Genomic DNA, 24,746 nt, shown 5'->3' on the forward strand with positions numbered 1-24,746 from the left:
TTTGCTTCTTGGCGTCAATAGCCAAAGGCTCCAGCGATGCCTCAGGGGAAGCGCGGTGGGGCTAAAGAGTCCGGAAGAGGGGTGACTGCGGGGCTTGTTGCGCTGACGATTTACAGGGTACTTCGTGCACGCGGCTCAGCTACCCCCTCTACGGCTGTGTGTGTCTGGTGTGACAGAGCGGAGAAAAGCTCTCTAATCTCCCAGCGCCTGCCTCTGCCGCTCAGCCGCTCCCCTCCCTCCCGCCTTCCCAGTCTCCTCGCGCTCTCTCGCTCGCTCCTTTGCCTTTCTCGGGGAGTTTCAGTCCCTGAATGCAGCCAGAGTAGCTCTGGCAATCTAGACCTGGAGCCTGTGTGTACACGCTCACGCACACACGCGCGCACACACGCACACTCACTCGCACACACGCACTCAGGTTCTCCCCACGGGGATACAGAGCAAACCCGGAGCTTCATCTACCTGAAGGGGATGGCCCGGCCGGACACTTCCTGCTCACTTGTCATCTCCGCAGGTCAGAGCAACGTCGGAACTAGGGAGGCTCGCCGTCCGCTGTGCAGCCTCACGCTGTATGCCGCCACCTCTGCTTAAAGTGTCCAGGCTGGAGGAGAAGGCTTCTACAGGACAGATTTCCGGCGCAGCTCTGCGGCCCTGGCACTTCACTGGGCTGGTTCACCCCGGTCTCTTCCTCCCGGCCATCCTCTCGTCCCCGCCTGCGGGGTGCATGGCTCGGGCGCCTCCGCTGCTGCCGCCGCCGCCACTGCTGCTGCGAGCACATCCCACCCAGAGGACTGAACGCCGCCGCTGGAGTGGGGAGAGAAAGCGGCAGCCCTAACTTCCTTCTCCATCGCTCCCTGTACTTGCCAGCCGAGGACCCGCGGGAAGGCTCCCACGGAAAGCCAGGCGAAAGCTCGGCGCAGGGGACTGCGAGCTAGAAGCCGCAGGCGCACAGGGGCGGGGGCAGCACGTGCCCCTGAGGCCGGCGTCCGCCGGAGAAGTAGCGCGCGTTGGGGCGAGCGAGACGCTTTCCAAGTTGGGCGCGTCCCAGAGCTCGCCGCCCCGCGCCTCCGCCGCCCGTGTCCGGAGAGAGGCGGGGCTGATGGGAGGCGCCGAGGTTGCTGTCGCCTACGGCCAGAGCCCGTCTTAAAAGAAGCCGGGCCAGTCTCCCCAGGGTCCCAGCTGGCGTCGCGCCCTCCGCCCGCGTGCGCTCTCTGATGCCTGAGCTGGCGGCGGCCCGGGTGGGCCGCCCGCGGGGGGTGCCGGAGGGGGCGGGGGAGGAGCAGGAGGCGGCGTGATGGCCCTGGACGGCGAGCGGGGGGAACAAGAGGAGGAGAAGAAAAAGAAGAAGAAGAAAAAGAAGAGGAAGAAGAAGAAGGAGGAGGAGGCGGGGGCTAAGAAGAGCAGCTCACCCTTCGCGGCCACGATGGGGGAGAACGACGCCGCGCTGCGGGCCGGCGGCAGGGGCCTCTCGGACCCGTGGGCGGACTCCATGGGGGTGCGACCCCGCACCACCGAGCGCCACATCACTGTGCACAGGCGGCTAGTGCTGGCCTTCGCCGTGTCCATCGTGGCGCTGCTCGCGGTCACCATGCTCGCGGTGCTGCTCAGCTTGCGCTTCGACGAGTGTGGGGCGAGCTTACCGCCCGGCGCCGACGGCGGCCCCGCCGGCTTCCCGGCGCGCGGCGGCAACGAAAGCCTTCCGGGTTCGGCCCGCAACCACCATGCTGGCGGAGACTCCTCGCAGCCCGGGGCAGGCGGGGAGGCCAACCCTGAGACCCCGTCCGCCCGGCCGCCGTCGGAGGAGGCGCGGGAGCCGTGGCAGCCGTGGACTCAGCTGCGCCTGTCGGGCCACCTCAAGCCGCTGCACTACAATCTGATGCTCACCGCCTTCATGGAGAACTTCACCTTCTCCGGGGAGGTCAACGTGGAGATCGCGTGCCGGAACGCCACTCGCTACGTCGTGCTGCACGCCTCCCGTGTGGCGGTCGAGAAGGTGCAGGTGGCCGAGGACCGGGTAGCCGGGGCGGTCCCGGTGGCCGGCTTTTTCCTCTACCCGCCAACCCAGGTCTTGGTGGTGGTGCTGAATAGGACCCTGGACGCGCAGAGGAATTACAATCTGAAGATCATCTACAACGCCTTGATCGAGAACGAGCTCCTGGGCTTCTTCCGCAGCTCCTACGTGCTCCACGGGGAGAGAAGGTACGGAGGGAGGCGGTGCCCGGCACCGCCCCACCCAGCCAGGCTGTTCGAAACCGCCGGGCAGCCGTCCACCCAGGGACCGGGCTAGCTTCGGGTACCCGGCAAGCGAGGGATGGGGGAAGGAAGCGAAGGTGAGGTATGGCCATCACCCAGAACTCTCGGGGTCTCCCAGGTGCCTGGGCTCTCCCTGCGGCCAACTCCACAAACTCACTCACCAGTGCCAAATGCCACTCCTCCTCCAGGCTGGGACCCCCTGCCCCGTCAAAGTTCCTTAGCCAGCCTGGGGCACACAGCAATTTTTTTTTTTTCTTTTAAAGGGTAATGTGTAATCTGAGCGACATCGGGCCAGGGTGACATCAAAAGCCTGCCTAGTTACCATCAAGGGAAAATTCGTGAGCCCCAGAGGCAGGGCTAGATCCTCCCCTCCCCCACCATGCCCGTTTCCGGAAGGCACAGAGTATTGGATAGGCTCTGGCTCCATGAACTTTTACAGAACTGGAAGTTGAGATTCTGGGCAGTAAGAGTCAGTCCCAGTGACAGAGTAAGGGGGGGTGGGTGGTGGTGCTGGCGGCTGCCATGGCCAGTGCCAGCGAGAAATGTTCTTGCCGGTGCTGCCAGCTCTCTCCTAACACAGAGTGACTCCAGTTTGTTCACGAGTTACTGCCTCTGGAAATGACTCCAGCGGTGAAAGGGGGAAAGCTAACCGTCAGTCTCAAATGCCTTGTTAGTGAGTGCCTTTGATGCTTTTTAGATTGGGGCAGCAGTATTCTGTTTCTTCTTTTTTTTTTTTTTTTTTTTTTGAGAGGCTGTGGGGCTTTCCATCACTTGTTTAGAGCTTAGACTTCAGAGTCCAACAGAACTGGGTTCAAATCTCAGCTGCAACTCTGCTTGTGGTGAAGGCTTGAGGAAGCTGATTAAGCTAAGTCACCAATTCCTGACAATAACAGCCTCTAGTGCTTAATGAGCATCCTGTATTAACTCAGTCTTACAAGAACCCCATGAGATAGATGCTATCAACACTCCCTATCCCTATTGTACAGATGGGGAAATGGAGGCACCAAGAAGTCGAGTAACTTGTAATATCGTGAGCCAGCAAAGCAGGTTTTAGACTCAGGCAGTTTGGCTGCAGAACCTATACTTTTAGTTTTAACTTGCGGAAATAATAATAATAATATCCGCATAGGATTGTTGCAGGTGTCCACGAGTAAATGCATTGAAAAGCCCTTCACTCTGTACTTGGCACATAGAGTGCCCACTCATGTTATGAGTGTCCTGTGGTATAAGCTCTCAAACATGTTGTTGAATGAATAAACAAGTGATTCTTGCTTTTTTGCCCTAGCTCATTGCATTTAAAATAACTTTGATTAATTAAATGGCTGTAGGGCCAGGGAATAACCAAAATGAACTTAAAAATGAAATCAACAACCTTAGGAGTGGAGGCAGGTTGGAGATTAGTAATGATGCCACTGGCAGAGCCTCCCCTGTTCTCAAGAGAGTCTCGCAACAGCAGAAAACTTGGGATCAGAGCAGTCCAGGGCTCCTGAGGTCAGCAGGTTTGGCAGTGGAGAGCTGGGACTCAAACTTTGGTTTTCTGATCCCTAGACCAGGGCTTATGATGTCTGGAAACTCTCAGAAGAAGCTGATATAGTATAAGAGGTTAGGGAAATTTCAGTGTGTTATAAGAGAACACAAAAGTGTTAGTATTTATAGAGTCCTGTGGTGTAGCCTCATCTAAATAAATTGTCTAGTGCTTTAGTGGTTGTATGATAATTGAAGTCTCCTATAAGTGAATGTATAAATTATTCACTTTCAAACTCCTAAGATCAGATGTGGATAATTTAAACCCCCTCCCAACACTTTCTCTGACATATTCTAAAGAATACAGATTAAAAGGATTAAAAAGAAAATCCACGATCATATCAAATTTGGGGGAAAAGCATGGAAGGCACATTTGCATGTTATGTCAAAATGTCAATAGTGGGAGTTGCATATCATTACTGATAAATCTTGCTGTGGTGAAATAAATACTTCCAGAAAGTCCTGTTTTTTGAGCCATGCCAAAATATATTTGGTGGAACTGAGCTTGTTTTGGTCAGTGCTTTCAAATGAACAGAACTCTTAAAAAGACCAGATGTTCCTGCTTGACCCATAACTGATTTCTTGTACCCTAGTGCATATTTGTATTCAAACTCTCTCGTTCATTTCCCCAAAGATGGTTGAGAGTTTAACCTAGTACACATGTGGCTAAACTCTGCATCCCAGGAGTTGTGCAGGATTTGCTGTTTCTGGAGATCCCAGGATGATTTTATTTCTAAACAGCCTCTTAGAGAAAGTACTTGTTCCTCTTTTTTCCCCTTCATTCCAAAAGGACATAAATGCACACTCTAAATTTTCATTTGATTAGTGATTACATACCTTGGTCTTTAGTTAGTCAGAATTTTTGCCAATTTATCAGATAATTTCTGGAATGAAAATAAATATTTAATCTGGCAATGGGGAGTCACAATGAGCAACCTGAAATATTTAAAAAGAGCAATACTACCATTCAGTCTACCTTACTTAGTCTATGTGGAAACAACTTGTTAATAATCAATCTGATTCTTTGACTCACTCCTCAGAGGTCTGAGAGATGTAATTTGGGTCAGGCAGGAAAATTAGACTTCACTATGTGCTGTATGTCTTTGACCCTTTGAAGGTTCCCTGGTTTTGTTCTACGGGGAAGACTTACCTCTCCTGGTTCCCATATTACAATAAAGGTTGGAAGACAAGCTCCCGGTTAGAACCCAAGGCTTCTCCACTTGAGGCACATCTTTTATTCTCAGTTAATCATTTGGCTAAAGGGAAATTCACCACTTGTTGAATATTGCAAATAAATTCTCTTAAATTTGAAATGCTTACACACAGCAGTAAATTACCTCTGTTAGGCAGAATATATACTCCCTTTTCCCTCAGGTAGGTGGGCAGCAGGCAGATGAGGAGGGTGTGTATTCATGCCATAATATCCTATAGTAGAATATGCTTGCTTAGAATTAGGCAAAATCTTCATTTACCTGAAGTAATTGCCACTTTGGGGCAGCCAGATGGCGAGCATACCCGTGTTCAAAGTAGGGTACCTTAATTTAGATCCAGATGGCCGGACTGAACGAGGAAATTTACCCAAAGTAAATGAACATTTTATTCACTTTCAAAAGGGAAACTGTTTTTCTGTGACAAACTTTGGGTCTGTGACATGCCACAGTGACAGAAGACAGGATGAAAAAAGGAGGTCTTTTTCTGTCAAGGGTTATTTAGAGAGAAACCATGATCTCCAAGTAAAATGAGAAGATAAAATTGTGGTTCTCAAAGAGAACTGCCAAAAACTCCTTTGCAAAAATGTTGTGGAGAGCATAGAGGATTTTATGGGTAGTCACTGATCATTTGTGGTATTAGCATACATGGTTTGGTGCCTTGTACTTTTTCTGGGGTGAATTAATAATCATGGTATTTAATAAAAACAAGAAAACCACCATGTTGTTTTTATGTTGAAAGCAGCCCCATTTCTCCACTTACTCTGCTAAGGAGATATCTTTACATGAGCAAGTTCAACTAAATGGCTTTTTGCCCCTCTAAAGAGGGCTCTGAAATGAAAAATCTGGGAGAATGGTTTGTTTCTTTGAAAACTTTTTATATGATTCCTTAACAGACTTAGCTCATTGTTTTCTTGTCACTGCACACATAACCATATGGCCAAACTGAGTCCAGTGTTGGATTTTGGTCACAATTCAAAATGCCACCAGTAAACTAAATCTAGAAACTATTGGGGGAAAGAAAGTTTTAACCATTTAATAATCACTTATTCAGGGAGGAAAATCCATGCAATTGGTGTTTGTCTTGCTGTGCTTTTGATCACCTTGGATAGTAATAAAGTATACCTTATTTATGAAAGAGTTAAATTAATTTGCCTGTATTTTTATTTATTCAAAACAACTGTAAACAGGGCCTATATGCTCTGGATCTCTTTCAAGCAAAGATAGACCTGTGACTGGTTTCCCTGTGTTGGATCTGCATAACATATTTATTTCCTCAAATCAGTTTTTGCCACCGTGTATGTGGATGGGCTTGAGACAACAGTACAGGGCAACAGTTTAGGTTTGCTTGAGGATGATGATGACATTTGGACAATATTTATCTCTTTAAGAATAGGACTCACTTCTTTAAGCATGGCTTTAAAGAATGGTATAAAAAGAGTGAAGAAGAAATAGTCTACCTTTAACACATAAGTGTTTGACAGTCTGTAAAGAAGGGCATCCCTCCGTAACCCAGGCTCAACCTCCTACCCACCAGCCATGATCATCACCTTATTGTCCTTTTAATTCTTTGTGTGTCCTTTACATCCTTTCAGACTTACAGTAGTGGCTGGGTTCTTCCAGAGTTTCTCAAAGACCCATGCAATCCTGCTTTTTGCCACTAGAGAGTGGCTGCTCTCTCCAACAGAATTTTGCTACATAGGATTTGAGAGAATATAAAGATGCAAAACACTTCTTGCCCTTCCTAGTTCTTTGGACAATCTGAAATGATTCACAAACAGGCACAGCTGGATGGTGGTGAGTGGGCTGTGAGAGTGAAATAAGACTGACAAGATCTTACTGAATGGGGCTGAACTGAGGTGGAGGGTCCCAGGTTCCTCACTCCTGCCCTCCTTGCCTCCAGGTGTGCCTTCTCAGTCTCTGAATAAACGAGGGGCCCCAGGGTTTAAGGAGCTCTGGCAACAGTTGTGCAGGGACAGGGGAGAATGGATTCCTCCCAGTGCAGACCTGTGTTGATTTGCCGGGTGAAGTTTTAGTTTAATTATTTGGATCTTTCCTCATGACTACACACTCAAAAAAAAAAAAAAAATCATAAGATGGAAAAAGAATGAAGTTGTAAAATTGCCACTGTTGGTTACTTTTTATCTCTTTAAGAATAAGGGAGCCACTTTTAGTTGTGTTGCTGGGTGGAAAGGTGTGTGTGTGTGTGTGTGTGTGCGTGTGTATGTTCAGGGACTCTGGAACCAGACTGCCTCGATTTATGTCTTGACTCTGCCGTTTATTAGCTTTATGACCTTGGCCAAGTTTCCTAAATGTTCTGCGTCTGGTATTCTTATCTGGAAAATGGGGATAATGATATCCTCTTTCATGGGGTTATTTGTGAGGATTACATGAGTTAAGTAATAAAGCACTTAGAATGGTGTCTGACAACTGGTAAGCACGTTTGTGGGTATGAAATACGATTATATTGTTACATGACTGGACATCTACTCTTCGAGCTGGTACAAGGTCATTTAGGCTCAATGTTGTTGCCTTAGGTTTCCCCTTACTAGCAAGACAGTGGGAAATGGTCACTGTGGACATCCCTTCCACTGCTGTTTGTTTTGCCCCCCTAAGCAGAGTTCAAAAGATGGGGGAGAGGAAGAAGCAGAGCCCTTCCACAGTGAAGAAGGAAGAGAAGAGAAAGGCTGTGGTATTTCACAGCTAGAGAAACTCCATGCTTGGTCCAGACACTGAGATGGAGAGGGTTGAGGGAGTGGGAAGAGTGTGTGAAACAAAAGGAACTCACAACTCTGATTATGGCCCTGCTCTCTGTCAGCAGTAAGAAAAGAAAAAACCAGCTACCAAAGGGTCAGGAGGGTGCCTTCCTTGTCACTGGAAGCTAGTACAGGAAAAGAAAAGCTCGAAGTACCAAGGGAAAGGCACATCAGTCGTTAGATACTGTTTTCAAGACTTTGAGTTCCACCAGTAGTAGTACTTTATAATACTTACATAATACTTTTTCTCTTTCCACTATTAAACAAATGAATCGCAGACACTAGTTTATTTATTCTTATGAAAACCTAATATTATGGCACAGGAAAGTAATTTTAGTGCATTTGTAATACTCTTCATCAATGGTGATCAAGTACTCAGTGCTCATTTTCGATAACAGTATTTAGTGCATAAAAATGAAAACAATTATGAATTTTATGCTCTGTTTTTATAACACGATTATTCACATGTGCACCACTTCCTACATACATTTTGCTGGCATTATTGCATTATGTTATTAGTTTACTAGAATGGTTATTTAAAAAACAATAGACTACATGCTTGCTTATAGCACTGAATATTCAGCAGGAACACTTCTCTTCTGAAATGGCAGAGTTTTACTGACTCATTGAAATACATAAAAACACACAGTCTAAACAACGACCCATTTTGGCTTAAAATGTTTTGTCATTGAGTAATAATTTGCATTTTGATTAACAACCTTAACTTTAAATGGGACGTGTAACTTCCATGATCTTGTAACTTTGTTCAGTTTCTGAAAACAGTTGAATAGTAGCTGGATGATCCACTGGATCACTTCTTTTGATCTTGGGAGTTTTTATTACCAATTTTAAACTATTGCAACCGTAGGCAAATTGCAGTTGCAATAGAAGCAATTTCAAAGAGCATTTTTCACTGTGCTGTATGTGTGGTCTGCATAGATGTGGCCAAAATGGAAACTTCTCAAAAACGCCTTGCCATTTTTGAGGTTCTCTTGGTTTTGGTGGGCTCCGCAATGAAACATGAATCAATCTGAATACTAGCAGTGTTATGCAAACGTTTGTTTCTTCTGCATATTTTAACTTTATGAAAAGGCAAACTGAAAATAATGGAACAGAATTGTATCATATACTGTAATTTGTTGGCAATATCAACCAACGTTAATGCATTACTTCTGCTGAATCTTATAATGACTTGACACAAGTAGCTTGCCTAGTGAACTTCCACAGAAATAAGAAGAAATCAATTCTCTGTATCCTTAAGAGGCAACATAGAGCTTTAAGCTCTACTTCTTAGCTCAACCAAAATGTCAAATAGACAAGTTGTTAAGAAATCAAGTAATTTATTTTAGATGGAAGAGAATTAAAATACATGTATATTATTCATACTTTTCTAGTTATGCTAAAGTGACATTCTTGGAATAACACTTCCAGGATGTCACTTTTGGAGGTGGAATTTTTTTATGATAATAGAGGGATTCCTTAAAAGATAAAAATGATTTTGTTTGAGAAAGCAGGAGAAGAATAGACAACAAAATGCTTTTCCCCATTACCTTCGGCCTCCTGCTGTTTTATTTTACTTCTGGCTGTATTTACATAGGTATTTCACATCCTTACTCTATATTAAAATGTTCTCTATTTTTAATTAATTTTTTGTATTTTTTTTCTACCTGGTGTACTGCTACCACCTCAAACTCCACCTCAAATTTGCTCAAAAACCAAACTCATTATTTTCTGCTCCAAATCCCTTTCTCTTGAGGTCTGTGGCGTTTTAACCGACGGTAAGCAGGCAAGAAGTCTCACTTCCGCCAATTGAAGGCAACCATAAAATATATGCAGCGAAGACAAGATTATGTTTTTGAAATCCAACAGACACTGTTGCCTGTTGGGGGCACTGAGCCTGAAACTGGCTGTCTTTGTAAGAAAGGAGACTATCAAGGGTGAGAGAGGTGTTCGAGGTAGACGGGCAATACTGGGCTCCGAGAAAATCGGAACCTGGAAGAGAGCAGACAGGGTGCGAACTTAATATGTGAGTCAAAACTTTTTTAAGGGTTTATTTCTGTGCTACCAGTAGTCAATTGGCTCACTTCTCCATCTGTCTGTGACCCTTACGACCCAGGAATTTACGCTTCCTCCTCCATAAAGCCTTCCTTCAGTTCTTAAGACGGGTGGTTCTCAGCGGGGTCAGTTCTGCCTCCTATGGGACATCTGCAATGTCCGGAGACGTTTCGGTTGCCACAACGGGGGAGAGGGGGTGCTACTGGCATCTAGTGGTAGAAGCCAGGAATGCTGCTAAACACAAGATGGCCCCGACAAAGAATAGTTATCCGCCCTCGTATGTCAGTAGTGTCGAGAATTCTACCACTGAATCAACAATACTTACATTATAAAAATAAAAGTCAGTAGTGCCAAGGTTGAGAAACCTTGCTTTGGAAGATGTAATTTCCTCATGCATTTTCCCTCGCTGTCGTGGCTTTTTGTACGATACCTGTTTAGGCATATGTTTTATTTATTTTATCAGAGTATAAACTCTTTGAGGGAAGGAAGCATATCTAGTTATCGTTTTCTCCCCAGTATTGAACACTCAAAAATGATGACTAAGAGAAGCAAATGCATTATAGATCTCGTAGCAAAAAGCCGTTTAGCAGTAACGTAATTTAATATTTTAAAAACATCTCATCAAATTCAGGGAATATTTTATTTTTAATTTTTGTTCAGTTATAGGATCTCAAGCTTGGAAAAGACCCTAAGTGTAATCTAGTCCAACTGCTCTTCTTTTCCAAGGGGCTTGTTTTGATTTGCTAAATACTGAATTGAAATTCAGTTGCAATCGTCCTCAGGTGCCAGACTGTGAAATTGGTATTTCCTCATTTAGACATTATCAAATATATGCGGCCCTCAGTGCATAGATATATACTGTGTGTAGGAATTCATTAAGAATATTAATTGCAGAAAAAGTCACTAGATGATCTTTATAGTTCCTTTCAACTCTGAGAATTGGCGATTTAAATTGCTAGCCTTACTAACATATTTACTTACTATATGAGGCAAAAAGAGACTTGAGCACAACATGATTCTTCTGCATAAATATTTGGTTTATTAATTTCTCATTAGCCCAGAGGTATTTAGATCTTCTACATCTAATAAATTCCTACCCTTTAATTAATACCAAAGACACCTTTGATTTTTTACTTAATGACTAATACATTCTAAGTACAGCCTCTCTGTTGAACTCTTGCAGAACTTTCCCCTAGTATAATTAGTTGTTTCTTATGTATTATATATATTTCCCTTTTCAGGTAGATTGCAAATACCTTAAGGACAAAAATGGTTATATCTTTAAAAAAAAAAATCCTACCACACACCTAATAGAGTGAAAATCACACATAGCAGACAATATCTATTTGCTCAATGAATGGAATTGGATTTCTCAGATACTTGAAAGTTAAAAGGGAACACTTTTCCTCGTATATTAAATTCCATAGGTATCTTTTAAATAGCCTCAGTAGAGAAACATGAAGCTCAGTGGACATTTTAATAAGAAAGATAAGATTCAAGAACATATGTAAGACAAAAGCACGTGAAAATTGTAAATGAGTGCATCTTAATTAAAAGTTACTGACACTCCGTTAAGCAAGAACTATATTACTATCAGTAGAAAATAGGAAAAATATTACCAAGATGCTGGCAAGTTTGGAAAGAAGAACCTTTATTACCAATAGTCAAATTAAAACATTGTTTATAAATTATGGCTAAAGATGAATTTTACTGTTTCTGAGATACAATTACCTTTTACGCAGACACAGAAAATGTGAATTGTAGACGCAGCTTTGCACTAATTGCCTGTGTAACTTTGGATAAATCACTTAACCCTACTGGAACTACTTTTTCATTTTAGGAATTTATGAGAGCTGGACAATTTGTTTCTAAGATTGCTTCCAACTTTAACCTTATATTTTTCTGAAGATTTATAGTTAAAACTTCTTTCCTGTACATTACCCCATTTTATCATCTCGACAGTTTTGTAAGGGAGGCCTACAACATATTATTTTCCTTCTACTGATGAAAAAATAGACCCAGGTAGTTAAGTGATTTCTCCAAGCCTGGTATGCAGCAGCCCTGTACTATTTCAAGATAATTCTCAATTCCCCTCCCTCAGAGTAAATATACAATTAATCTTTAGAATGTCTTATTTTTCTCTGTTTCAAAACTAAACTTTTGAAAAGTAAGCCCTCAATAATGCATGTAAGCTTCATAATTTTAAAAAAGTATAAACATCTACATATCATGGTTTGAGCCAGGGATAGCCAGTAAGAGTCAATACACATGTCAACACCTACTGATTGGTAGTAACTGCCTGAAGTGCTATGCTGAGGATAATTTTAAGGCCAAGTTTTGGCTCAGCGGGCAAGTGTGCCATGTGAGATTAACCATGAACACTGTGAATGATGGAGAGGGGAGGGGTGGCAGAACTACTGTGGGGGAAAGAGCCTTTTAAAGAAATGACTTGTAGCACTCAGTAATGTTTTACGAAGGGTCTGTTATTGACTTATGTCCAGTTTTAACTAGTATTATTTTAAAAGTTTAATTAGTTTATGTCATGAATGTTTTCATAAGTAATGGCCCCATTTTTAAGTTAAAAGTGTGTCCTTCTTCAAGTACTTAGTCTGAGTGTTTTGATTTGTAACCACAACAGTGAAAGAATGTAGAGGGTGCTTCTGGAGTTTTAATGAGATGCAACTTTGCAGCTTGATCTGAAAACTTGAGGGCATTAAATATTATATATGTGTATATATATGTGCACACATTGATGTATTTATTTATTTATTTATTTATTTATTTTTAAAGGAGACTGCTCCCTCCCCTCAAGCTTTTATTTTTTTATTTTTATTTGTATTTTTTTTAAATTAATAGCTACTCTATCTATTTATTTATTTATTTATTTATTTATTTTTAGCTGTGTTGGGTCTTCGTTTCGTGCGAGGGCTTTCTCTAGTTGTGGCAAGCGGGGGCCACTCTTCATCGCGGTGCGCGGGCCTCTCACTGTCGCGGCCTCTCTTGTTGCGGAGCACAGGCTCCAGACGCGCAGGCTCAGCAGTTGTGGCTCACGGGCCCAGTTGCTCCGCGGCATGTGGGATCTTCCCAGACCAGGGCTCGAACCCGTGTCCCCTGCATTAGCAGGCAGATTCTCAACCACTGCGCCACCAGGGAAGCCCTGATGTATTTATTATATAGATATTTATTATGTTAATTTACTTTATTATATTAACATATAATAACATGTAATTTATATAGTAAATATATATTATGAGTGGTAAAATCCAATGGTGTCTGGATTATTCTGTGTGAATGTATATTATAGCACTTCAAGAAAGGTTGAAGATATTGTGAATTAGTGGCTGCTGCTTATTAACTGCCTTCTGGGTGCTGTTCATCTATTCACAGTGATGGGTGCTTTACATCCCCTTTTCCATTCTACTAAGCTTTACAATGCTTTTTAAGTTAGGCATGATTATTTCCTTTTAAGCAATGAACATGTACACCTTAGGGAAATTTAGTAATCATCCAAGACGATACGGCTAAGAAATGTTGTGGAGCCAGAATGCAGACCAAGTTTTGTCAGATTTCAAAATCCTTTTCTTAACAAAATCAGGCCATGTCTTACTGAGATTTGAGGACGTAGATGTTTCTCAATGATGGTCTATGCCCTACTTGTATCTGATGACAAGTTTTGGATTTTGATTTCATTGTCTTTACTGGTTGTACAGTTTCAGAGAGGAGACTGAGGCATACCAAAAAGGAGAACCATTATTTTCCAATACTTGCCCATATGATGATGAGTTGTTTTTCTGTAAAGTGTAACATTTTGTCTAATAAGCATGGCTCTGGGTTTAGAGAATTTCCTTTAGTTGAGGGCACAGTTCCCTGAAGAATTTTCATTGTTGGGGAAATATGTATGAAGTATGCTTCCATGCTATTCATGCACTTAAGTTTGATTCAGAAAAAAACTGTCTCGTAATTTGGCTAAAGCATATTATTTTATTTTATTTATTTATTTATTTAAAATCACACTCCCCCTGTTTTAATCTGTCCCTCTGCCCGTCTGTCCATCCTCCACTGTTTTTTTTTTTTTTTTTTAAAGTAGAGGGACGGATTATTTATTTATTTATTTATTTACTTATTTATTGGCTGTGCTGGGTCTTCGTTTCTGTGCGAGGGCTTTCTCTAGTTGCGGCAAGCGGGGGCCACTCTTCATCATGGTGTGCGGGCCTCTCACTATCGCGGCCTCTCTTGTTGCTGGGCACAGGCTCCAGGGGCACAGGCTCCAGATTCACAGGCTCAGTAGTTGTGGCTCACGGGCCCAGTTGCTCTGCGGCATGTGGGATCTTCCCAGACCAGGGCTTGAACCCGTGTCCCCTGCATTGGCAGGCAGATTCTCAGCCACTGCGCCACGAGGGAAGCCCCATATTATTTTATAAGCAGAAGCATATAAAGTGGTTATAACTTAACTCAAGCCACAAATGTAATTGAGAATGTCATTTTCTTTTTTCCAGGTTCCTTGGTGTTACTCAGTTTTCGCCTACACATGCCAGAAAGGCATTTCCTTGTTTTGATGAGCCAATCTACAAGGCTACTTTCAAAATCAGCATCAAGCATCAAGCAACCTATTTATCTTTATCCAATATGCCGGTGGAAACTTCCGTGTTTGAGGAAGATGGATGGGTTACGGATCACTTTTCACAGACCCCTCTCATGTCCACGTATTATTTAGCCTGGGCAATTTGCAACTTCACATACAGAGAAACTACCACCAAGACTGGGGTTGTAGTAAGTATTTCAAGCTTAATGTTGTTTCTGGATAATGTACACTGATTTCTGGATTAACAATGAATCATTTCTATTCTCTTCACAACTTACATAGCTGAATTCTTTCCCTAATCCTTGGAAGGAAAATTATCTTCCTGGTTTCAGAGTCAGAGAGGAGCTTCTCTTCTATACCCAGCCCTCTTATTACCTTAATCACCTCCCCACCCCTGCCATTCCTGTCCTTCTTCATCGCCTGAGTATCTCTGGAACAGCTATTGTCTGTTATGGGAAATTGCCTCTTTTTATTTATATGATGGTAAAGCTTCTTTTTACAGGTAAAATATTTCAAATATACAGAAAATGTGGAGAATAATATAATAAACTTCTACTAGCCAGCTGTATAGAATCTAAACATTTTACCATCTTTGCTCCAGTCTAATTTATTTTTTGAGAAAGTAAAACATATTGGATAGAGTTGAAGCCCTCTGTGGACACCTGCCTGATCTCATTGCCTTGCCTCCTACCTCCTCCTGCCTTGCCCTGAATTTGGATTTTGCTATTTCCATGCACCTTATCACACAATTATTAAGTATATTGTTAATTATTAAGTATAAATCTATTTACAATACATTCCATGCTTTAAAATTTCATATAAGTGGTTTTATATTATAGATATCATTCTGCAACTTTATTTTGTTTTATTTTTTGCTTAAAATTTTGTTTTTGTGGTTTATCTGAATAGAATGGTTGAGTGAATATATCAAAATTTGTCATCCTCCTATAAATGAACATTTTAATTTTTTTCTGATTTTCATTGATTAACAACAATGCTCAGTGAACATTTTTGTACATAAGTTCTTCTGCTAGTGTGCTAGAATTTCTGTAAGGTACGAAGCTTCTCTTAGCCCATAGCACGCAAGTGTATAGAAATATGTACTTAGAGAAGGGTGATATAAGGGAAGCCTAGAGAATTCACTCTCTGTATTAAATTTATAACAAGAATCAGTTGGATTCTTTAGGATCATTACCATTTGTAACAGCATGGTGTTCTAGGCACTCTTTACATGCTACTGTATTGCGTTAGTCAGATTAAGTCAGGTCATTGCCTCTTAAGAACTTTTTCCTCATTTCAATGGCCTACACAATAAATATGCATTTATTTTAATTTTCATGTCAACCCTAAAGCAAGGTATTATAATTCTATTTTTCCAAGTGAATAAAGTAAATTTAGATTTAAAGAGATGAAGTAACTTTACCAGAGTAAAAAGTAAGCAAGTGGTAGGGCTGCAAGAAAATCTTCTATTGGTCTGATCCCAAATTTGGGGCTCTACCCACCCTGCCCCCCTCCCCATGCCCTAGGAGCTCTGTTTCACCATTTCACCTGTGTGTCGATATGAGAATTCAGGTAATGATTCTGTTCATCCGGTGGCCATCGTATTTGGTGTTGCTCAAACATAACAGAAGAAGTGTACAGAAATCTATATTCTTATTCTGTAGGAAGTTCATAGCTCCATAACAGCCTAAATATTGAATAATGGGTTTGGCTAAATAAATTTTTCTCACCGTTACTTTCAATTTAAATCACTGTGGAACCCATTTAAAAAATAAAATCTGCCTGCATACAAAATTAATGCCATTATTAAAGAACTGTGTATAGTGAATTAATCTACATAATCATTAAAACAGTACCTTAAATGCTGGCTGTAGAAGGCTAGAAAAAAGATATTTTACTCTTTTGGACTTATTTAGTATGTTGAATTCCTCTGATGTTTGTTGATGTCTCCTAGGGATACTTCAAAGCTATACATGTTGGACCATACACAGAAAAGGAATACTAAGACATATCATTCCCTTTTACATCTTCAAAAGTTGATGACTGACTACTTGATGTGGGTCTGTTAGGAGCATAGGATACATTGGAAGTGTTTTTCCTAATATGATTTCTTTAAAATATCCTAAAACTATTCTCAGCTGTACACAATTATGCTTGTTGCTAAGTGATCCATATTTAAAACCAGATACACTCTAATTATTTAGATGTGACTTTTATTAGAGTTAAGAATTCAAGTAATTAGTAAACATTAAAAAATTCCTACTTATTCTTATGTAGAAAAGATAAAACATGCTACCAGAGAACATTGAAAGGTCAACTGAAATAAAAATTTGCTCTACAATCTAAAAATACTAAGAATAGTAAAAAGGAAAACAAAATTGCTGTTGGGAACCCTTGTTTATCAACTGTGGAACTAAAGTATAAAACCTGGTTTTCTGGGGAGACCTTCAAGTTGGCGGAGGAGTAAGACATGGAGATCACCTTCCTCCCCACAAATACATCAGAAATAACGTCTACATGTGGAACAACTCCTACAGAACACCTACTGAACACTGGCAGAAGACCTCAGACCTACCAAAAGGCAAGAAACTCCCCACATACCTGGGTAGGGCAAAAGAAAAAAGAAAAAAACAGAGCCAAAGAATAGGGATGGGACCTGCACCAGTGGGAGGGAGCTGTGAAGGAGGAAAGCTTTCCACTCACTAGGAAGGCCCTTCGCGGACAGAGACGGTGGGTAGCAGTGGGGGAAGATTCGGAGCCACAGAGGAGAGCGCAGCCACAGGGGTGCAGCAAAGTGGAGAGATTCCCGCCCAGAGGATCGGTGCCGACCAGCACTCACCAGCCTGTGAGGCTTGTCTGTTCACCCACCGGGACGGGTGGGGGCTGGGAGCTGAAGCTCGGGCTTCGGAGGTCGGATCGCAGGGAGAGGACTGGGGTTGGCGGCGTGAACACAGCCTGAAGGGGCTAGTGCGCCACAGCTAGCCGGGAGGGAGCCCGGGAAAAAGTCTGGACCTGCCTAAGAGGCAAGAGACCATTGTTTCGGGATGCACGAGGAGAGGGGATTCAGAGCACCGCCTAAATGAGCTTCAGACATGGGCGCAAGCCACAGCTATCAGCACAGACACCAGAGACCGGCATGAGATGCTAAGGCTGCTGCTGTAGCCACCAAGAAGCCTGTGTGCGAGCACAGGTCACTATCCACACCTCCCCTCCCGGGAGCCTGTGCAGCCCGCCACTGCCAGGCTCCCGTGATCCAGGGACAACTTCCCCGGGAGAACACACGGCACACCTCATGCTGTTGCAATGTCATGCTGGCCTCTGCTGCCACAGGCTCGCCCTGCATTCCGTACCCCTCCCGCCCCCCTGGCCTGAGTGAGCTGGAGCCTCCTAATCAGCTGCTCCTTTAACCCCGTCCTGTCTGAGGGAAGAACAGATGCCCTCAGGCGACCTACACGCAGAGGCAGGGCCAAATCTAAAGCTGAACTCCAGGAGCTGTGCGAACAAAGAAGAGAAAGGGAAATGTCTCCCAGCAGCCTCAGGAGCAGCGGATTAAATCTCCACAATCAACTTGGTGTACCCTGCATCTGTGGAATACCTGAATAGACAACGAATCATCCCAAAATTGAGGCGGTGGACTTTGGGAGCAACTGTACACTTGGGGTTAACTTTCTGCATCTAATTTGTTTCTGGTTTTATGTTTATCTTAGTTTAGTATTTAGAGTTTATTATCATTGGTAGATTTATTTATTGATTTCGTTGCTCTTTTTTTTTATAGATATATATGTTTTCCTTTTTCTCTTATTCTGAGTGTGTATGTGTATGCTTCTTTGTGTGATTTTGCCTGTATAGCTTTGCTTTTACCATTTGTCCTAGCATTCTGTCTTTCCATTTTTTTCTTTCTTTCTTTTCTTTTATTACGTTTTACTTTTTTTTATTTTTAATAATTTTTTTTATTTTAATTATTTTATTTTATTTATTTTTCTTTCTTGTTTTCTTTTTTTCTCCCTTTTCTTCTGAGCCATGTGGCTGACAGGGTACTTGGTGCTCCAGCTGGGTGTCAGGCCTGTGCCTCTGAGGTGGAAGAGCTGAGTTCAGGACATTGGTCCACCAGAGACCTCCCGGCTCCACGTAATATCAAACAGCGAAAGCTCTCCCACAGGTCTCCATCTCAACACTAAGACCCAGCTCCCCTCAATGAACAGCAAGATACAGTGCTGGACACCCTATGCCAAACAACTTGCAAGACAGGAACACAACCCCACCCATTAGCAGCGAGGCTGCTTAAAATCATAATGAGGTTACAGACACCCCAAAACACACCACCGGCCACCGTCCTTCCCACCAGAAAGACAAGATCCAACCTCATCCACCAAAACACAGGCACCAGTCCCCTCCAAAAGGAAGCCTACACAACCTACTGAACCAACCTTAGCCACTGGGGGCAGACACCAAAAACAACGGGAACCACGAACCTGCAGCCTGCAAAAAGGAGACCCCAAACACAGTAAGTTAAGCAAAATGAGAAGACAGAGAAACACACAGCAGATGAAGGAGCAAGGCAGTGACCCACCAGACTAAACAAATGAAGAGGAAATAGGCAGTCTACCTGAAAAAGAATTCACAGTAATGATAGTAAAGCTGATCCAAAATCTTGGAAATAGAATGGAGAAAATACAAGAAACGTTTAACAAGGACCTAGAAGAACTAAAGAGCAAACAAACAATGATGAACAACACAATAAATGAAATTAAAAATTCTCTAAAAGGAAACAATAGCAGAATAACTGAGGCAGAATAATGGAAATGTGACCTGGAAGATAAAATAATGGAAATAACTACTGCAGAACAAAATAAAGAAAAAAGAATGTAAAGAATTGAGGACAGTCTCAGAGACTTCTGGGAGAACATTAAATGCACCAACATTTGAATTATAGGGGTCCCAGAAGAAGAAGAGAAAAAGAAAGGGTCTGAGAAAATATTAGAAGAGATTATAGTTGAAAACTTCCCTAATATGGGAAAGAAAATAGTCAATTAAGTCCAGGAAGCGCAGAGAATCCCATACAGGATAAATCCAAGGAGAAACATGCCAAGACACATATTAATCGAACTATCAAAAATTAAAGACAAAGAAAAAATATTAAAAGCAGCAAAGGAAAAACAACAAATAATATACAAAGGAATCCCCATAAGGTTAACAGCTGATCTTTCAGCAGAACCTCTGCAAGCCAGAAGGGAGTGGCAGGACATATTGAAAGTGATGAAAGGGAAAAACCTACAACCAAGATTACTCTACCCAGCAAGGATCTCATTCAGATTTGATGGAGAAATTAAAACCTTTGCAGACAAGCAAAAGCTAAGAGAATTCAGCACCACCAAACCAGCTTTACAACAAATGCTAAAGGAACTTCTTTAGGCAGGAAACACAAGAGAAGGAAAGGACCTACAATAACGAACCCAAAACAATTAAGAAAATGGTAATAGGAACATACATATCGATAATTACCTTCAATGTAAATGGATTAAATGCTCCAACCAAAAGACACAGACTGGCTAAATGGATACAAAAACAAGACCCATATATATGCTGTCTTCAAGAGACCCACTTCAGACCTAGGAACACATACAGACTGAAAGTGAGGGGATGGAAAAAGATATTCCATGCAAATGGAAATCAAAAGACAGCTGGAGTAGCAATTCTCATATCAGGCAAAATAGACTTTAAAATACAGTTTGTCTCATATGATCACCTCAGTAGATGCAGAGAAAGCTTTCTACAAAATTCAACACCCATTTATGATAAAAACCCTCCAGAAAGTAGACATAGAGGGAACTTACCTCAACATAATAAAGGCCATATATGACAAACCCATAGCCAACATCATTCTCAATGGTGGAAAACTGAAACCATTTCCACTAAGATCAGGAACAAGACAAGGTTCTCCACTCTCACCAGTATTATTCAACATAGTTTTGGAAGTTTTAGCCACAGCAGTCACAGAAGAAAAAGAAATAAAAGGAATCCAAATCAGAAAAGAAGAAGTAAAGCTGTCTCTGTTTGCAGATGACATGATACGATACATAGAGTATCCTAAAGATGCTACCAGAAAACTACTAGAGCTAATCAATGAATTTGGTAAAGTTGTAGGGTACAAAATTAATGCACAGAAATCTCTTGCATTCCTGTACACTAATGATGAAAAATCTGAAAGAGAAATTAAGGAAACACTCCCATTTACCATTGCAGCAAAAACAATGAAATACCTAGGAATAAACCTACTTAAGGAGACAAATGACGTGTATGCAGAAAACTGTAAGACACTGATGAAAGAAATTAAAGATGATACAAACAGATGGAGAGATATACCACGTTCTTGGACTGGAAGAATCAACATTGTGAAAATGACTATACTACCCAAAGCAATCTACATATTCAATGCAATCCCTATCAAACTACCAATGGCATTTTTCACAGAACTAGAACACAAAATTTCACAATTTGTATGGAAATACAAAAGACCCCAAATAGCCAAAACAATCTTGAGAAAGAAAAATGGAGCTGGAGGAATCAGGCTCCCTGACTTCAGACTATACTACAAACTACAGTAATCAAGACAGAATGGTACTGGCACAAAAATAGAAATATAGATCAATGGAACAGGATAGAAGGCCCAGAGATAAACCCATGCATGTATGGTCACCTTATTTTTGATAAAGGAGGCAAGAATATACAATGGAGAAAAGACAGCCTCTTCAATAAGTGGTGCTGGGAAAACTGGACAGCTACATGTAAAAGAATGAAATTAGAACACTCCCTAACACCATACACAAAAATAAACTCAAAATGGATTAAAGACCTAAATGTAAGGCCATACACTATAAAACTCTTAGAGGAAAACATAGGCAGAACACTCTCTGACATAAATCACAGCAAGATCCTTTTTGACGCACCTCCTAGAGAAGTGGAAATAAAAATGAAAATAAACAAATGGGACCTAATGAAACTCACAAGCTTTTGCACAGCAAAGGAAACCATAAACAAGATGAAACGACAACCCTCAGAATGGAAGAAAATATTTGCAAATGAAGCAACTGACAAGGGATTAATCTCCAGAATATACAAGCAGCTCATGCAGCTCAATATCAAAAAAAAAAAAAAAAAAAACCCAATCCAAAAATGGGCAGAAGACCTAAATAGACATTTCTTCAGAGAAGATATACAGATTGCCAACAAACACATGAAAGGATGCTCAACATCACTAATCACTAATCACTAGAGAAATGCAAATCAAAACTACACTGAGGTATCACCTCACACCAGGCAGAATGGCCATAATCAAGAAATCTACAAAAATCTACAAACAATGCTGGAGAGGGTGTGGAGAAAAGGGAACTCTCTTGCACTGTTGTTGGGAATGTAAATTGGTACAGCCACTATGGAGAACAGTATGGAGGTTCCTTAAAAAACTGAAAATAGAACTACCATATCACTACTAGGCATATACCCTGAGAAAACCATAATTCAAAAAGAGTCATGTACCAAAATGTTCATTGCAGCTCTATTTACAATAGCCAGGACATGGAAGCAATCTAAATGTCCATCAACAGATGAATGGATAAAGAAGATGTGGCACATATATACAATGGAATATTACTCAGCCATAAAAAGAAATGAAACTGAGTTATTTGTAGTGAGGTGGATGGACCTAGAGTCTGTCATACAGAGTGAAGTAAGTCAGAAAGAGAAAACCAAATACTGTATGCTAACACATATATATGGAATCTAAAAAAAATTTTTTAAAAAGGTTCTGAAGAACCTAGGGGCAGGACAGGAATAAAGACGCAGACGTAGAGAATGGACTTGAGGACACGGGGAGGCGAAGGTTAAGCTGGGGCGAAGTGAGAGAGTGGCATGGACATATATACACTACCAAATGTAAAATAGATAGCTAGTGGGAAGCAGCCGCATAGCACAGGGAGATCAGCTCGGTGCTTTGTGACCACCTAGAGGGGTAGGATAGGGAAATGGGAGGGAGACACAAGAGGGAGGAGATATGGGGATATATGTATATGTATAGCTGATTCACTTTGTTATACAGCAGAAACTAAGACACCATTGTAAAGCAATTATACTCCAATAAAGATGTTAAAAAATCCAAAAACAAAAACCTGGTTTTCTTTTTTTTTTGTCACCCCTTGGAAATTCAATCCATTTTCTTTTTATTGTCATTCCTCTTTATTACCGAGAACACATGGGAATGACATTTCTGAACTCTTAACATCTAAAAGGAGTTGAAATTTAGCTTTAGAATATTGGGTGTGGGATGGTTATATGAAGTCCAGGTGATCATTTTGGATGAAATGATCCAAATGATTTCATCCATTTCAGGTGAAATCCAAGCCTGTAGACATGTTTTGTTTACCCATCCCCAAAATGTCTTAAGATTTTTCTAATTAGTTGTCAACATTTAGAAATTGGGAAATTGCTCATAATGTGATTTATATCTGGCTTCTCTTGAAAAATTGGAAAATCCCTTGACACCAGGCTCACATTCTCACTTGGCAGTATTTGTTCATTCATTTATTCCTTCAACAAACTATCACAGAGTTTAGTGCCATAAAACAACCGTTTTATTACTTTCAAAGTTTCAGTGGGTCAGGAATTTAAAGGACCCAACGGAAACAGTTTGTCTTTGCTCAGAGATGTCAGGGGCCTCAGCTGGGGAAACTTGATGATTGAGGTTGACTTGACAGCTAGAAGCCAGAATCATCTGGACCATATTCACTAATGTGCCTGTTGATTGTTCTGTCAGTCTTCTGGGATGTTAAATAGGGCTTTTGGCCACAGCATCTATGTGTGGCCTTTCCATGTGGTCTGGGCTTGCTCAAAGTCTAGTGGCCTCAGGATGGTTGGATTTCTTATGTGGTTGTTGAGAGCTCCAAAGATGAGTGTTGTTTTTTTTTTTATAAATTTATTTATTTATTTATTTATTTATTTATTTTTGGTTGTGTTGGGTCTTCGTTTGTGTGCGAGGGCTTTCTCTAGTTGCGGCGAGTGGGGGCCACTCTTCATCGCGGTGCGCGGGCCTCTCACTATTGCGGCCTCTCTAGTTGCGGAGCACAGGCTCCAGACGCGCAGGCTCAGTAGCTGTGGCTCACGGGCCCAGTTGCTCCGCAGCATGTGGGATCTTCCCAGACCAGGGCTCGAACCCATGTCCCCTGCATTGGCAGGCGGATTCTCAACCACTGCCCAGGGAACCCCAGATGAGTGTTTTAAAAGAACTAGGTGTAAGCTGTATGACCATTGGTGACTTATCCTCAGAAGTTGCACAGAATCACTCTATTGCATTCTAATAATTACAAGTGAGTCATAAGGATGGCCTTGTTCTCTAGAAGAGGGCATAGATCCTACCTATTGGTGGGGAGTGTCAAAGAATTTGTGGGCTTGTTTTAAAATCAATACAGTCTGCTCTCTGGCCACAAATTATTTACATTTATTCCATGTACAAAATACACTCACCAATAGGTCTCATTCCATTACAGCTTTAGGCTGAAGTTTGAGGTCCAGGATCTCACCGTGTAATTTAGGTCTAGGTGCAGATGAGACTACTTGGGTTTGGTTTCTTGAGCATGGTTTCTCTTGCTCTGAAGACCTGTTAACTAAAGAGATACATTATCTATCCTTCTTGCCCCACAACAGACAATGGTGAGATGGAAATCCGATTATTGCAGTAGATCTTTCCATTCAAGAATGGAAAAAATGGGAGGCTATAGCAGCCTGTGGCCCATAGCAATTCTGAAGTTCAAGTGGGCACATATTGGCACTTCCTTAATTATGGCTCAATGCTGCTCCCTGTTCAGTTGTTCTTCCTGGCACTTGGCCCTGCCCTTTGAGCTCTTAGCTTTTTTTTCTAAGGCATCTTTTCTTTTCCAATTAAAAAGTAGTTTATGTCTGCAATTAAATAGCCTTCTTAGCTTGCTTCCTACCAGTAAAAAGTAGGGGGTTTCAAAAGCCTATTTTTCTTTTGTATTGGTTCTTTTGCTTTAAGTCCAAACAGGTATAATTATGTTAAAAACTGTTGGGGGCTTCCCTGGTGGCGCAGTGGTTGAGAATCTGCCTGCCAATTCAGGGGACATGGGTTCGACCCCTGGTCTGGGAAGATCCCACATGCCGTGGAGCAACTAGGCCCGTGAGCCACAACTACTGAGCCTGCGCGTCTGGAGCCTGTGCTCGCAACAAGAGAGGCCGCGATAGTGAGAGGCCCGCACACCGCGATGAAGAGTGGCCCCGCTCACCGCAACTGGAGAAAGCCCTCACACAGAAACGAAGACCCAACACAGCCAAAAATAAATAAATAAATAATTAATTGAAAAACAA

The 24,746-nt window shown here is 42.1% G+C and overlaps 1 protein-coding gene across 1 annotated transcript in view; it reads left to right on the forward strand.

Moving 5' to 3' along the window:
• The first annotated feature begins 1,288 nt into the window (after positions 1 to 1,288).
• TRHDE (thyrotropin releasing hormone degrading enzyme) overlaps positions 1,289 to 24,746 on the forward strand; it is a 404,783-nt gene continuing 381,325 nt past the window's right edge. Inside the window, exons 1-2 of the mRNA XM_036867190.1 lie at positions 1,289 to 2,193; positions 14,287 to 14,560. Coding sequence (XP_036723085.1) covers positions 1,289 to 2,193; positions 14,287 to 14,560 — 1,179 coding nt within the window. The remainder of the gene's footprint in view (positions 2,194 to 14,286; positions 14,561 to 24,746) is intronic.

This window comes from Balaenoptera musculus, chromosome 10 (assembly GCF_009873245.2).
Source record: "Balaenoptera musculus isolate JJ_BM4_2016_0621 chromosome 10, mBalMus1.pri.v3, whole genome shotgun sequence".
Classification (NCBI taxonomy): domain Eukaryota; kingdom Metazoa; phylum Chordata; class Mammalia; order Artiodactyla; family Balaenopteridae; genus Balaenoptera; species Balaenoptera musculus.